Genomic DNA, 15,813 nt, shown 5'->3' with positions numbered 1-15,813 from the left:
TAAGGTCTCAGTTTGGGATGTGACTTGTCAGCATGTTTGTTTTCATCTGAGACAAATGAACTAGTAGTGTGCAAGACTGATATGGATCTGTACTACCTTGTGCAATGGAGCGTTTTGACCTAAATCAAACATTTACTCTTGTGCTAAATTGTGGATTGATCCTGATCAGATTCGTGTTGTGTAGCTTCCCTAGTGATGTGTTTGGGGTTTTAAAATTTTTTGGTTTAACTAAGTTAAAAGAAAAAAATCTGTATCTTAATAAAGTTGACTGATTTTGTTGCTTTGCAGATAATCACCTATAAAGGTTTGCGTTCATATGTATTATCATTACTTGATTACTGGATATAGTTCTGATGAATGTTGAATTTTGTTTTTCACTATTTTTTCCTATTTTCTAAAAAATGAGTATAGATAAGTAAAATCATGTTTTTCCTCTCTTCTATAGATTAAAGAGAAAACAAGTCTTTTTGGTTGTGGTACTGAAAAAAGTAAGTATTTATGATTTTATATATTAAGAATGTTACTAAATTGCAAGCTTAATATTTGTAGGTATTGTTTTTTTAATCAGTTTAATCTGGTGGTTTTGGTTTAGTTATAGCTAAGAGATAACTATAGTACATGGCATGTGTATTCTTACTCTTGTTGTTTGTTAGGGCATTTTATTCTAACAACTGCATTAAGGTTTATTTTTAAAACGTGTATCCTGTTGCTAAACATATGGAAACAAGAGAATTTTGTTTTTGCCTGTATTTTTCCCAATCCTCCAGTTTCTTTTTTTAAGGAACTGAACAAGGTAGTTGAGGCTGATGTTGTTTTTTTGTGATCAGTAGGTGCATCCTGGTTATTGATATGTAATTGCAGGTACATAAAGTAAATATCACGTGGCTGTAAAATTTCTCTGTGCCCATCAAAATGTCTTGTATATCTGTTGGACTCACAGCGTGGGGAAGCAGCAGATTAACATTCATATCAGTATTCAGAAATATATATACAGGTATTTAAAACATAGGTCAATTGTTTGTACTTGTAAAAGCCTAATGTGTAATTTGTTGATTAGTGTAAATCATACATACTGTTCATTTCTTTTTTTCTTTAGAACTACACTAATTGGTAGCATTCAGTGTGTGTCTGATTTTGTGTGCATAAGGTATTGCAATGAAAAGATAAAGCTGCATTACTTGTCTCCCATAAGTAAATAACAGGAGTCAATAAAAAAAGTGACAGTTATTGACTTTCAGTTACAATACTAATGATAACTTTTGATACGCATACTAATATTTTGTCACTTTGGACCTTTTTGTACACAAATGAGAGATCCAGATCACAATAAAAAATGCTAGTAACTTAGACACTTTTCTCCAAAAGCCCTATTGGCAGTACCACAGTATTGCACTTTTGATACTTTTGATGCATTTACAGTAATCCCTCGCTATATCGCGCTTCGACTTTCGCGGCTTCACTCTATCTCGGATTTTATATGTAAGCATATGTGAATATATATTGCGGATTTTTCACTGCTTCGCGGATGTCTGCGGTCTACAAACAAGGGACGCTATTGGCGGATGGCTGAGAAGCTACCCAATCAGAGCACGCGGTTAAGCTCCTGGGTGCTGACTGGCTCAGTGACAGGGAGCGCAGAATTCGATTTCGCTTAAAGCCGGCATCTCATCTCACTCATTCAGCATCAACGTGTTTTTTTGTGCGTACTGGAGTCAAGCCCTTCGTTATGTCTACAAAGCGATCTTCTCCTGCTACTGCTTCTGGGGCCGTGCCGAAGCGCCAACGGAAGGTGCTAACAATTGCTGAAAAGGTAAAATTGCTGGACATGTTGAAGGAAGGGAAAAGCTACGCTGCTGTAGGACGCCACTACGACATCAACGAGTCCACGGTTCGTTATATTAAGAAGGAGGAAAAGAATATACGATCTACGGCCGCAGTGTCCTTTAACCAGGAGGCGAAAGGAAGTGTAAGTGGACGTAATAAGGCGGTAGTCCGGATGGAATCTGCTTTAGGGATTTGGATCGAAGACTGCCGGAAGAAGAACATCCCCATGGACACCAATATCATCCGAGAAAAGGCCAAGCAACTTTATGATAGGTTTGCGGATGTCGGAGATGCTCTAGATGACGTCCCTCGACCTGGAACTTCTGCTGAATCTCCCAGCGAGAACCGTGAGTTTACTGCCAGCAAGGGCTGGTTTGAAAAATTTAAGAAAAGGTTCAACTTGGCCAGTGTTAACCTGCAAGGAGAGGCTGCCTCCGCAGACAAAGCCGCAGCCGAGAAATTTGTCGCCAACACGTTCAAGGCGATCATTAAGGAAGGCGGATATCAGCCTGAAACCGTGTTTAATATGGATTAGACGGCCCTATTTTGGAAGCGAATGCCGTCTCGTACTTTTATGACGAAGGAAGAGGCAAAAGCCCCGGGGTTTAAGGCTCACAAAGATCGCATCACGCTGGTCATGTGCGGCAATGCTGGGGCTTTATGATAAAGCCTGGGCTCATTTATAAGTCCAAAAACCCCCGGACCCTGAAAAATAAGAATAAAAACCTGCTGCCTGTGTACTGGATGCACAACCCGAAGGCTTGGATTATGAAACGCCTAACGTCGGATTGGTTTCACCAGTGTTTCATCCCGGAGGTAAAGATCTATCTGGCAAATAAAGGGCTGGATTTCAAAGTCCTTTTACTTCTGGACAATGCTGGAGGTCATCCCTTGGATCTGTCCTACCAAGGTGTAAAAATAGTTCTTGCCACCAAATACGACATCACTGATTCAGCCAATGGATCAAGGAATTATCCAGGCTTTCAAGGCATTGTACACAAGGAACAACAGCCTGCAACACATGGTCGAGGCAATGGACACGGACGATGACTTTTCCCTGAAGGAATACTGGTGTAAGTACATGATCACATCGTGTATGGTGAACATGCAGAAGGCCCTTAATGATATGAAGAAAGAGACGGTTAATGCCTGCTGGAAGAAATTGTGGCCAGAAGTTGTGTGCGACAATAAGGTCTTTTCTGCAGAAGAAATTCATGACTCGGTGGTTGACAAGGCAGTCAGGCTGGCAAAACTGCTAGGAGGAGAGGGATTCAACGACATGACCTGTGATGACATCAATGAGCTGCTCGATGCCCACTCCGAGCTGCTGAGCGATGAAGATTTGGCCGAGATGACCAAGTCAGCAAGTGAGGAAGAACAAGACGACCCAGCAGAGGAAGACGACGCAGGCCTAACTCTCGAGCGTCTCGCGACCATTCTACGAATGGCAAAAGATCTCCAGACATCAGTTGAAGAATGGGACCCGCAAATGATTTGTTCTTTGCAATTTAAAAATGCTCTTAATGGCACCACGGAAGTGTATAGGAACCTCTTTACATAAATGAAAAAGCAGCGCCAGCAACTGCCCATCACGATGTTCCTTACCCGCAAAACACTGCCTAGTACGCCTTCAGTGGAAGAAGACGACGGCGGTGCTACACAGTCGCCTGAAGAGGCTCCTTTAGAACAGCTGTGACAGTGCAGTAAATGTCATCGTTATCTGACAAGTTGGTGAGTACCCAAAACTATTTTTCTACGTACTTAGTACATGTATGTACGTTTATTGTAACAGTGCACACATTTTATACAATTTTCCTGGCATTGTAGGTATTTATTGCCGGTGGCCTGTCTATCGTAATGGCTGTAACAAATGTGATATCGGAGATGCTCTACAGTATCTTTAAAATAACATTTTGGTTTTATGTACAGCATTTACATGTTATAGACTATAGAATGTGTGAAGCAGCATGAAGTCCAAACATGAAAAGGTTTCACAAAAGGTTCAAGAACAATACAACAGCTTCCGTGGCGTAGCAGTAAGATTTGCTGTCTCAGAGTGCAGCAGGCTTACTGTTCATCAGAGACCTGAGTTCGATTCCCCATTGAGGAGAAAGTGTTTTTTTTTTTTTTTTTTCCTTTTCTTTTTAACCTCAAACGGACATAAAATTTATAAATTGGTATGCACTGTCAGTTAATGAGATCGTTATATTTTCATGTGGGATGCTCCTTTTAAGATATTTTTTAACAATTGAGACTGCAATTAACATGAACAAGTGTCCTTATAACTGTTATTTTTAAGATCCATAACACACAGACAGAGCACTGCGTAATAGAGAGACAGACAGACAGGCAGAGAAGTCACTAGATATATAAATAAACAGGGAAGGCACATGTACTGAAAGAAAAAAAAGATCAGCATGTAAATTGTATGTAAGAAAAGTGCTTATTTCAAAGGAAAATGAAATAAAGTAACATTCCCCCCCCCCCATCTGACTCTAAGTAACAGCGCAAGTACAGACGCAAACCAAGTGTATGTGTGTACTGTATAATATTAACAAAAAGAGCAGCTTACTACTGAAAACAGCAAATATAGGAGTGAGTGGGGATTGAACCAGGGACTCTTGATCACACTTGGTTTGCGTCTGTACTTGCGCTGTTTCTTAGAGTCAGATCGGGGGTGGGGGGGAATGTTAGAGCGCGTGAGCTTATTCAGTGCTGCAGGATCAACGCACATGTTGATCTTTTTTTTTTCTTTCAGTAATAGCGCCAGCATAAATCCATACTCGATCTGACGCTGTTCGTTGGGCGGTAGTATGTATCGTGATCGTGATTTAGAGAGATTAAAAGTTAAAAAAAAAAAATAAATAAATACTTTTACAAGTCCTATAAATGCACACCGTGTGTTACAGATGCAAACCAAATGTATGTGTGTACTGTATAATATTAACAAACAGAGCAGCTCACTACTGATAGCGGCAAATATAGGAGTGAGTGGGGATCGAACTGGGGACTCTTGATTACAAGTCAGCAAATCTTACCGCTATGCTAATAAAGCTGTTGTCTATTCCTTGAATCTTTTGTGAAAGTGTTTACTTGATCTTTGGACTTCAGGCTTCATACTTTTTATAGTTTATGCCTACATTTTGTCATTTACTACTAAAATATGAAAAACGTTTCTGTTTTAAAAATGTGTTTACACAGATTACTGTAGAAACGGAACACACATGAAATGCGTGTATACCAAATAGCAATCTATTATTTCCACTCTAAAACTCCAGCACTTCAGTCACTCCCAGATAATCAAACAAGGCATGAGCTGGGAAGACTTAGTGAACGTTCTGCGGCGGTGGGGGATGGAATAGCCAGCTGCTTGTCTTAATTGGCACTTTTAGAAGACAAAAGAGAGGTGAGAACGGTTTTAAGGTGGGCCGGATCTATGACTTTTTTCGTAGACACTGGTAATTCTAGTGTTAAGCAAATTTATCCCCGGAGTAGGCGAAATTTTCTCCTGGTTTGGGAACACCTGCTCTAGAACAACAAGAGACGACGTGTGCAAAATTCGGAGTAACAGTAGCATTCATGTGTTATATGTAAAATAACAAGTCTCATATGTTCAAAACATTGTTAATCTCTTCACAGTGAGAATTGGCATAGTAGCATGGTATGATAAATGAATCATTTTTAATATTGTTTTTAAAATGTAATCTGTTATCATTGATATGTAATGGTTGCTCTGTGATTAGATGCATCTCCATGTAAAGTTTTGATGCAGCCAATATATGATAAGCCTCACTACAGAAAGTGATCCTGTGGCAAGTGAGGGTTGCTGAAGTAACATATTGATAATTGGAGAGATTTGAAACTTTAAATATTATTTCAAATATTAAAAATGTGTGCAAAATAATTTGAGGTATAGTCTATCTTCAAATTTGTATGTGACAGGTCTAGTGAAAAAAAACAAAACAAAAAAACTTAGTAGCCAAAGTAACACTACAGGAACATGCACATAAGAAAATCTGACTTGTATGCAAGTGCAGTGTGTTTTAAAGCACAGGTGTCGAACTCCGGTCCTGGAGGGCTGCAGTGGCTGCAGGTTTTCATTCTAACCATCTTCTTCATTAGTGACCAGTTTTTTGCTGCTAATTAACTTCTTTTGCCTTAATTTTAATTAACTTGACTCAGCCCCTTTGTTGTTTCTTTTTCCTTAATTAGCAGCAAAACAATAATGAGACACAAAACGAGCTGCCCACACAACCAGCTATCCACAATATCTGAAAATAAAGAAAGGTGAAGGTCTCGGTAAGACAGATCTCTCAAATCACCAAAACATTTTCACGGTGTTCTTGAAAAAAACATAAAATCAACAATTTTGGAAATGTCTGCTGTGGCAGAATGAGTGCAGCAACAAGCCATGGAGTTAAAGAACGAGTTTAATTAATAGCAAGAATCAGCTTCTCATTTAGAAACTGGTTGTGGAGTGAAATTGGTTGGAGTTTGAAGACCCAATTTAGCTGGTCATCTGTTGGCTCGTTTCACATCTCATTTCTGTTTGGCTGTCATTTAATGAAGAAATGAATCAAGTCAGAGCACTGAATCCTTAAAAACAGGGCTATTAAAACAAAGGGCAAATGATTTAATTAGCAGTGAAAACTGGTCACTGATTAGGAAAAGGGTTAGAATGAAAACCTGTAGCCACTGCGGCCCTCCAGGCCCGGAGTTCGACACCCCTGTTTTAAAGGGATTATTCTACACAACTGGTGTAGTTTTTCCAGTTAAAACCAATTATTAATAAGTTTTCTTCCACTACTACGTACTCTTCCCATCTTTATTATTAAAAAATGATTCTAGATGGTTACTAATTTAAAATCCTCCACCTTACAGTTTTGCATTCCTTTTGTACACATTGAATGCCATTTTTGGAGATGTAATTGATAAGTTGTTGTCATTCTGATTTTCAGTGTGTATTTGTGTGTAACCATACATTAGTCCCCTTATATATGTTTTAAGTGTTTCCCAGTGTGTTCTGCGTATATCTCAGGAGACATCCAATTTGTGCTAAGGTAAATTCGAATAAAATCTTAATCTCTTGGCAATGATGATTTAAGTCGCCAGTTGCCAAATAATTAGTAGTACTTGATATTCTAAGTTGCAGGATAAGAGGAGCATGATCAAAAATAACAGGTGATGTAAATTTGGCTGGGATTGGCTCCAGCAGACCCCCGTGACCCTGTGTTTGGATTCAGCGGGTTGGAAAATGGATGGATGGATGTAAATACAAGATTTGATAGAATAGTAGAACATTTTCAGCTATGAAGTAATAACTTGGGGAGTAACTATAGTACACTGAAGAGAAAACAATGTTTTCTTGGAATATGAATGGACACCGCTGTGGATGCAGCACATTTATGATAACATTTTTAGGTACTTTGATATATTTTGCAGTTGAAGATGAACAGTTTATTGTAGGATTTAATACAATATTTAAATGTCTTGCTACAATAATTATTAAATTTTATTTATATAGTGCCTTTCTCATTGCTATTATATGTTTGTCCTTGCAAGCTTTTGATAATATGATAGTGGATGAAAATGAACACTCTAAATCAGGCTTTAATACATTGTTAAAATCTAAGGCAATTATAATATTTTCCTTATACATACTGGAGCTAGAGAAACCAAATAACTGTAAATTCTTTGTCATCCCAGTTAGGTATGTATTTGTTAGCCTGTGTTAGTCTAGTTTCGTTCAGTTTTGTAGGTACTAAAATCTAATACATTCTGAATCAGAAATTAACCCAGAGTTCACACAATTGAATGCTTCATATTTTCTTTTTTTAACATTTAAAAACATTCTTGGCCTCTTTTGAATTTAAAAAATTGTCTTCAAGTTTACTTCATGTCATCTCCCCCACCCTTTTTTTTTCCTCCTTAGATTGGAATTTTTACCAGTTTTGGGACTCTTAACCTTGTGCATATGATGTCAGTGGATAAAGTAGATTTTTAAATCTTTATTCATTTTGATTTCCAGAGTAATTGTAATGCCAATTTTGTTCTTATCATTGCTTTTATGTTAATTTAATGAGGAGTTTTGTTGGTTTCCTTGATGATAACTTGGTATGATTCCATTCATTAATTGATGGTCTTAATCTGCTTTTATTCACGTAAATGTTGGAGCTCCAGGGGCCAGCACTGATCCTCTTTTCAGTGTATAGATGGGGTAACTTTTCAAAAGAAAATCTATAAAACACATGGTAATAATTGACAATCCATTCCTGTGTTTTAGCTCCAGTAACTTGTTTCCGTTTTAGCAGATTAGTAAATGCATGTGAATCATTATCAAGGTAGAGCCTACTAGTAGTGGATGATGTACCAACTGGATATGGACTTGTGTATAATAAATGTAACAAGTGAGTCTACTCCTTTATACAGTATGTAACAGAGTGATGTGCTGTTCTGTCTGATTGGTGAGTTGATGCAAACAGGAAGTTAGGAAACTAAGAGAACATTTCTTACACTGTGTTTGCTTGGCAGCAGTGTGCGAAAAGATGGAGTGAGAAACAGAGAGTGAGAAGTTATGCTTAAATCAGTTCAAGAAACGTGAACAGACAAGAACAGTGCTTGTGTTAATTACATTAATTATTTTAATCAGTAATACATTTATTTGTTTTTGAGGAAAGCTTAAGTTTGAAAAGTATGTACAAATATATTATACTAGTATCTTACAAAGCAATCATTTCTTGTTATACCATAATGGTTTTTAGGCAATGCTGACAGGCAGACATGGAGGGATTCTTATTGTCACAAGTGTATTGAGAATTGGACCACTACCTAGAAACATTCAGCCTACCCCTGCAGTTAAAATCAGGCTTTCCAATAGTCCATTAGATGTATGTGGCACTCTTTTTCCTAGTTCGATAAAGATATGTTAGCATTCAAAATGTTCATAAAATGTCTTTTACGCAGCCATTAAATATTTAAAAGCTTGTTTTATTTATTTTGTCTGATGTTATGGTTTATTGAAATTTTTTTCTCTATACTTTTTGACTTGTGTGGTGTTACTGCTTTTTAATTTTTTTGTCTTTATAAACCTCCCTGGCCTTAACCCAGAGTGTGATTCACGTTCAGAAATATGTTTAATTACAGATAAGCCCATGTCAGACATTTAATGATCCGTTTTACAGTGTAAAGCCTGAATAACACTTAGAACAGTATTCTGCTGCCCTCTGGTGGATAAAATAACATTATGCTGCAAATATCATGAATATTTTTCTGCTTCTGCCAGTCAGTATTCATTAGTGGAGCGAAGCCTTCATCTGAAGTACAGTGGCATGTAAATAAACTGTAAAGCCAGATTTAGAACAAACTGAAACTAAACCATTAGTTGAATAAAGCAATAGTGATAAGGATGTGGATTGATCATTGGTCATTAGTGCCTTGAGCATGGGAAAGGTGCTATATAAATAAAATATATTTTTATTATTATCGAACATTGACTATGAAATTGATGCATATTGCACCATATGGCCAAACTGCTGTGATATACCTTTTGAATTTGATTGCCTGAACCTTCACTGTGATGCAAGTAGGTTTGTGGCAAAAAAGCAAAATCACTATGGAGGAGAAAGAAGTTAGCACCCTAAGCACTGTTTGCAGTGTAGTGACTCTCAATGTTAATGTCGGCGCAAATGTGGAAGTCACTATTCTTTGCACTGTGGTAACCTACAATAGCACAATAGGTTTGTTGATCATGTGAGGCAGCCACTGATGCTTTAACCTCTCATTCACAAGCAGGAGAAAATTTTTTTAGAAGACTAGTGAGCAAAGAAAGATGCTTCTACTTTCCTGATTTAAACATTATGCTATTTGTTGGTGACTATTTCAAGACATATCACTTGAAGGGCGTATACTAAATCTTCATCACTACAGCAGTGGACACCAGACATACTGTACCTTTTCTACTTTGTTTATGTTGACATGTTTACATTAACGTGATTCCGTTTCTTGTAATATTTTATTCTTACTAAATAAAAATTGAAAATGTTTGTCTAATTTTTCTGATGGTTATCAATTTAATGGAGACTATACTAGATTTGTGTTTGTTTTTGTGTCAGCATTGGAACGTTTATATTTAATTTTTTAGTAAAAGAACAGTCAAGGTGGAGGTGAAGTGCATCAGGAGTAGTAACGGAGAATTAAAGGATATAGACTGTGAAATAGCAGGTGCTCTAATCTTGCATTTTTCTGAGGTCTTCACAAGTGAGGAAGCGGGTAACCTCCCAGTGGTAAATGGGACAGCTAACGAGGTACTGGATGATTTGGAAATTGTAGAGGGAGATGTACTGCTCAGATTGAATAGGTTGAAATCAAACAAATCGCCAGGATCAGGTAATATTTACCCTTGAGTTCTTAAGGAAGCTAGCAGGTACTTATATAAACTGTTGACACGCATTTTTAGAAAGTCACTGTGCACTGGGCAGATTCTGATGGACTGAAAAATGGCAAATATTATCATGTTATATGAAAAGGGTGACCAGGCAGATCCAAGCAACTATAAGCCAGTAAGCTTGTGTCACAAGAAAATGAAAGGAAGGAATTGTTAAAGATAAGACTGAGCAGCACATGGCAAGTACAGGAGTTTTTCTGAGCAGTCAGCATGGGTTCAGAGGAGGAAGGTCATGTTTTACTAACATGCTATGAGGAAGCAACAAAAAGATGTGATCCAAGTGGAGCATATGATATTATTTATCTTGATTTTCAGAAAGCATTTTATAAGGTGCCACATGTGAGGTTGGGCACCAGACTAAAAGAAATGGGAGTTCAGGGTGATATTTTTAGAAGGGTGCAGAATTGGCTTAGACACAGGAACCAAGGGGGGATGATGTGAGGAATCTTATCAGAATTGGCTGATGTTAAGAGTGGTATTCCCCAAGGGCCAGTGCAAGGGCTGCTGCTATTTTGAATATATAAATGATGTAGATAGGAATATAAGTAACAAGCTGGTTAAGTTTGCCAGATGATACCAAGATAGGTGGATTAGCAGATACTGTAATTTGGAATCTGTTAAATCATTACAGAAGGACTTGGACAGCATACAGGCTTAGGCAGATTTGTGGTAGATGAAATTTATTAATGTCACTAAATATAAAGTATTACACATAGGAAGTAAAACTATTAGGTTTTCAATAAACAATGGTATGTCTGAAAATCGAGAGTACACCTTATGAGAAGGATTTAGGAGTCGAACTGGACTGTACGCTAGCAACTTCTGACATTTTTCAGAATCTATTAAGAAGGCAAATAGAATGTTAGGTTATATAACACAATGTGTGGAGTACATGTCAAAGGAGGTTCTGCTCAAGCTTTATAATGCACTGGTGAGGGAGTACTCTGTGCAGTTTTGGTCTCCAGGCACCAAAAAAGACCAGCTCTAGAAAAGCTCTAGAGAACAGCGACTAGGCTGATTCCAGGGCTACAGGGGATGAATTATGAATCCTTTCAGTTTAAGCAAAAGAAGATTAAGATGTGACATAACTGAAATGTTTAAAATTATGAAGGGAATTAGTACTGTGGATTGAGACTGTTACTTTAAAATGAGTTCATCAAGAACATGTGGTGACACATTTAGAAACTTGGTAAGGGTAAACTTTGCACAAACATTAGGAAATTTTTCTTTACACAGAGAACCATAGACACTTGGAATAATTTACCAAGTAGTGTGGTAGACAGTAAGACTTCAGAACTAAACTTGATGTTTTTTTTTAGAAGAATTAAGTGGAAAGGGCTAGCAAGATTTGTTGGGCTGAATGGCCTGTTCTCATCTAGATTGTGCTAATGTTTAAATACTTGGCATTTTATTTTGCCTTCATATCTGCTGTTTCTGTAAAGTGGCTTTAGACAATAGGTTTAATGTAGCAGCAAAAACAGAAATTTTTATTTATTAATTTAGTTGTGGTATGGGTGCATTTGACATATTCTACAAGATTAGATATCACTCTCACTATGGAAATTGTTTGGCTTTGTTTTATTCAGGTTCTCTCATGGAGATGGAGTCAAAAAATACAGAGAATTTTTCCAGCAGGGCAGGTTTGGAGGTCAGTTCTTGCAGGGGGCCTAGCAAAGATCCTTTAGCAGCATATACGGAAGAGGAAGATGATGAGGAGGATCCCTTCTTCAACAGTGATGACCTGGTTGGCATTCCAGTTGTTGGTAGTGAAAGTGAGCTGGAGGATCAGGATGTGGATGATGATATTGCTCATGTTGATGATGAAGATGTTGATGATAACAGTGATGTGCCAGATAGCTTTAGGTCCCCTGTTATACCTCGGGGATCTGAACCGGATGGGGAGCATAAGGATTCTGCCACTGAGCAAAATTTTGTACCTTTGAGTGAAAAAAAATCAGTTTCTGACTCAGAGTTAAAAAACCAAATTACGAATGAGCTAGGGAAAACTACTACTACTACTACTACTAGTAGTAGTACAGAACATTCAGTAACAGTTCTTGATGAAGAACAGAATGGAAATGAGGACATAAGTCCACCAGCAGATGGGACTCTTGAACTTGGGTTTGGGTCAAGATCTGACAGCTTCCAGGCAGGTCTGAGCCCAGTGAGTGAGGATGATCAAGATCTGCAAACACCTGAAATCTGCTCCCCTGTAAATGACATATCTATACGAGAGAAGAGGCAGAAAGAAAATGGAGGTCACAGCAGTAAGAAAACAGTTACAGGTGAGTGATGATGCACAAGTGAGGTGCTGCTTCTTATTTTTCTGAAGTCGTTCTTGATAAAAAGTTAAAGTAATGTTTAATGGTCTTTCATTAATGCTAACACAGTTTAAATTTTGAGTTTTCTTTGAAATGTGCTTTAAGTTCTCTTAGACTTCATATTTGAAGTAATCTTTATAATTTTGTTTTATAATTATACTTCCTAGAAACATAAATGCTATTCGTTCAGAGATGACCTGGGCAGAGGTAACGTGTGTCCTTTTTTGTTATTTATAGTACAAGACAAGGAGAAGGATATGGAACCACGTGTGATTACACCCCCCGATTGTGAGTACCAGGTAAGTGATATCAATGTTCAGTATGCTATTATCCCAAAAGCTTGAAATATGGATTATTAAAATATTAATATACTAGCATCAATGAAAATGAAAGTACCTGGTGATGTTTTGATTAGAAAACGTGTTGGTTTGAGTCACATTTGGTACAATAAGTTGAAATAAATAGTGTTCTTCTATTAGAAGTAGCCACCTTAATATTCTGAACCTTTCTGTCACTTCTGTCCTCCTTGAAATGTAGGGCCAGTGTTTCAAGTGAATTGTCTTTTTACCAGTGCTGGTTTGTTGCTGGTATCTATGGTATGTCCCCCTCCTCCCAAAATCATAGTTATACATGACATTTTCAATGACATTGCCAAAGAAATGTGTTCCTTTACAGTAGATGTTAATGTGTATTTGTTCGTTTTGTGCTTTTTTTCTTTTACTAATGGTCTCAGTATGAAAAAACACTGAAGCAATTTAATAAACACGAATTTGTAGGCATCTTATATTAAAACCTTTCAAAGTTATTTTGTACTTGTAACCTGAATCATTGTTATCAACAACTTGTGACATGCATACATTTTTATATAAAACCTTTGCTGATAAATGTGTTGACAGGTTTAAATAAATCTATGATATTGTTACTCTTGCTTAAAAATCAGACACGCAGAAAATTGAATCGAAGTAAACAGTTTTGAAAAGCATATCTTAAACTGTAGCTGGGATTGATTGACAAGTGTAAAATAATAATTTTTTGCATCCCATGCACAAAGTAATGACTTTTGGTAACTAAATTATTTTGTTTGAGAGATTTTTTTTTTTCTTTTTTGAGTTTATACAGTGTGGTAACAATATGTAATAAGAAGAAAATAAAAAAGTGATAAGGAAAATGAAACGCATCTGAAACATTTGTCTCTGTAGATTTAAAACTCAATTCAGTTCATCACTTTTTAATTCATTTTTACTTTTTTTTATTAAGAAATGTGTCAGCATTATTTTGCCTACTGTGTATTTTATTACCTGATAAACTGGTTTATACTGTAGTATTTGAGTGGTTTATATATTTTGCAATTTCACAATTGATTAATGTTTATTTCTTTTGACAAAGAATACAATCAAACACTGAAAGCCCTATTGAGCAAAACATGTGTTACCATGTTTGATCTCATTCAGTTTTTTTCATTAAGGAGTAATTTCCTTTTATTTGTGTAAGTAAAATCTAAGATAATGTCATCATAGCAGAAACTCTTAACCTCCCCTTCAAAACTAGGCACAATGTCCTAAAAATGAAAGTTAGTAAAATGCCATATTTTACCATACCTTCTACCAATACTTTGGTGTCTGTAGGTGAAGTTGTAACTTTGGTTTAATTTGTGAAGAACATTTAGACAATTTGAAAACAAGCAGCTTCTCTTGAAAACTTCTCTTTTGGGAAAGATGGAAATACCTGTGTTTTATCATGTTTTGTTTTTATGCCAAGTGGAGTTATTGTATATACTGAGTGTCTAAAATAGTAAAATTAAGTCACTTGAGTGGTTTTTAAACATTTGACCAAATACTGCTTAAATGGAAGAGAATTGAATCAGCTGTGTCACATTTTGTAAATTTACTATCATTTTTGGTATGAAGTTGTCAAACCTGTCCTGTATATTGAAAACTCTTACATTGTGACTAAATTTAAAACCTATTTAAGCCTTTAAATCCATGTTTTCAATATTATGAAATAAACTTTTAGTGCATTAAATTCATATCCTTGGTTATTTGGAAAACCCTTTAACATTTTTAGTAAAACATAATCGAAAAACAAACTGAACAAATAGTTTGAGTTTTCAGTTACTATAGAATATGTTGAAATTTTTAAGATTTACTTTTAAAACAACAAAAGAAATTAAGGTAGTGGAACCACATTGCCTTGTTAACACAACTCTGTTTTAAAAAAAAAAAAAAAAAAGTGTTTTATGTTAGCAATTTTATTACATTACTAGCAAAATACCCGCGCTTCGCAGCGGAGAAGTAGTGTGTTAAAGAGGTTATGAAAAAGTAAAGGAAACATTTTAAAAATAACGTAACATGATTGTCAATGTAATTGTGTTGTCATTGTTATGAGTGTTGCTGTCATATATATATATATATATATATATATATATATATATATATATATATATATATATATATTACATATACATACAACACAATTACATTGACAATCATGTTACGTTATTTTTAAAATGTTTCCTTTACTTTTTCATAACCTCTTTAACACACTACTTCTCCGCTGCGAAGCGCGGGTATTTTGCTAGTATATATATATATATATATATATAGCAAAATACCCGCGCTTCGCAGCGGAGAAGTAGTGTGTTAAAGAGGTTATGTAAACATATATATATACATATACATATATATATACATATCTACATATACAGATATCTACATATAGCAAAATACCCGCACTTCGCAGCGGAGAAGTAGTGTGTTAAAGAGGTTATGTAACTATATATATACATAAACATATATACATATATATACATATCTACATATACACATATCTACATATACATACGTATATACACATATACACATCCACATAAACATATATATATATATATATATATATATAAATATAGACATACATATATACATACATTCACACATATACTGTATATATACATATCTACTTATTGGCTCCTGTATTTAGGATATAGCGGGTTGGATAATGGATGGATGGATATCTGTATGCATAGCCCTATTTGCCCGTTTTCGGTTTTTTTCTTTCTTCAGTAATATTTCAGTAAACCCGGAGCTTGTCAGTTCAAATCCTGGTACTGACACCACTGTGTGACCCTGAGGAAGTCACTTCACCTGCCTGTGCTGCAAAAAACAAAAGTAATGTAACAAATTGTACCTCAGATGTTGTAAGTTGGTGGAATAAAGGCATAAGTAAAAT

General features: G+C 36.1%; 1 protein-coding gene across 1 annotated transcript in view; it reads left to right on the top strand.

The window, feature by feature from the left end:
• The window catches only part of zmym4.1 (zinc finger MYM-type containing 4, tandem duplicate 1), a 98,130-nt gene that overhangs the window by 15,019 nt on the left and 67,298 nt on the right, over positions 1 to 15,813 (top strand). The window contains exons 2-4 of the mRNA XM_028819713.2: positions 446 to 488; positions 11,854 to 12,552; positions 12,826 to 12,887. Of these exons, the coding sequence (XP_028675546.2) occupies positions 446 to 488; positions 11,854 to 12,552; positions 12,826 to 12,887 (804 nt within the window). The remainder of the gene's footprint in view (positions 1 to 445; positions 489 to 11,853; positions 12,553 to 12,825; positions 12,888 to 15,813) is intronic.

This window comes from Erpetoichthys calabaricus, chromosome 14 (genome assembly GCF_900747795.2).
Source record: "Erpetoichthys calabaricus chromosome 14, fErpCal1.3, whole genome shotgun sequence".
Taxonomy (NCBI): domain Eukaryota; kingdom Metazoa; phylum Chordata; class Cladistia; order Polypteriformes; family Polypteridae; genus Erpetoichthys; species Erpetoichthys calabaricus.
This window is presented reverse-complemented; position numbering and strand designations above follow the sequence as displayed.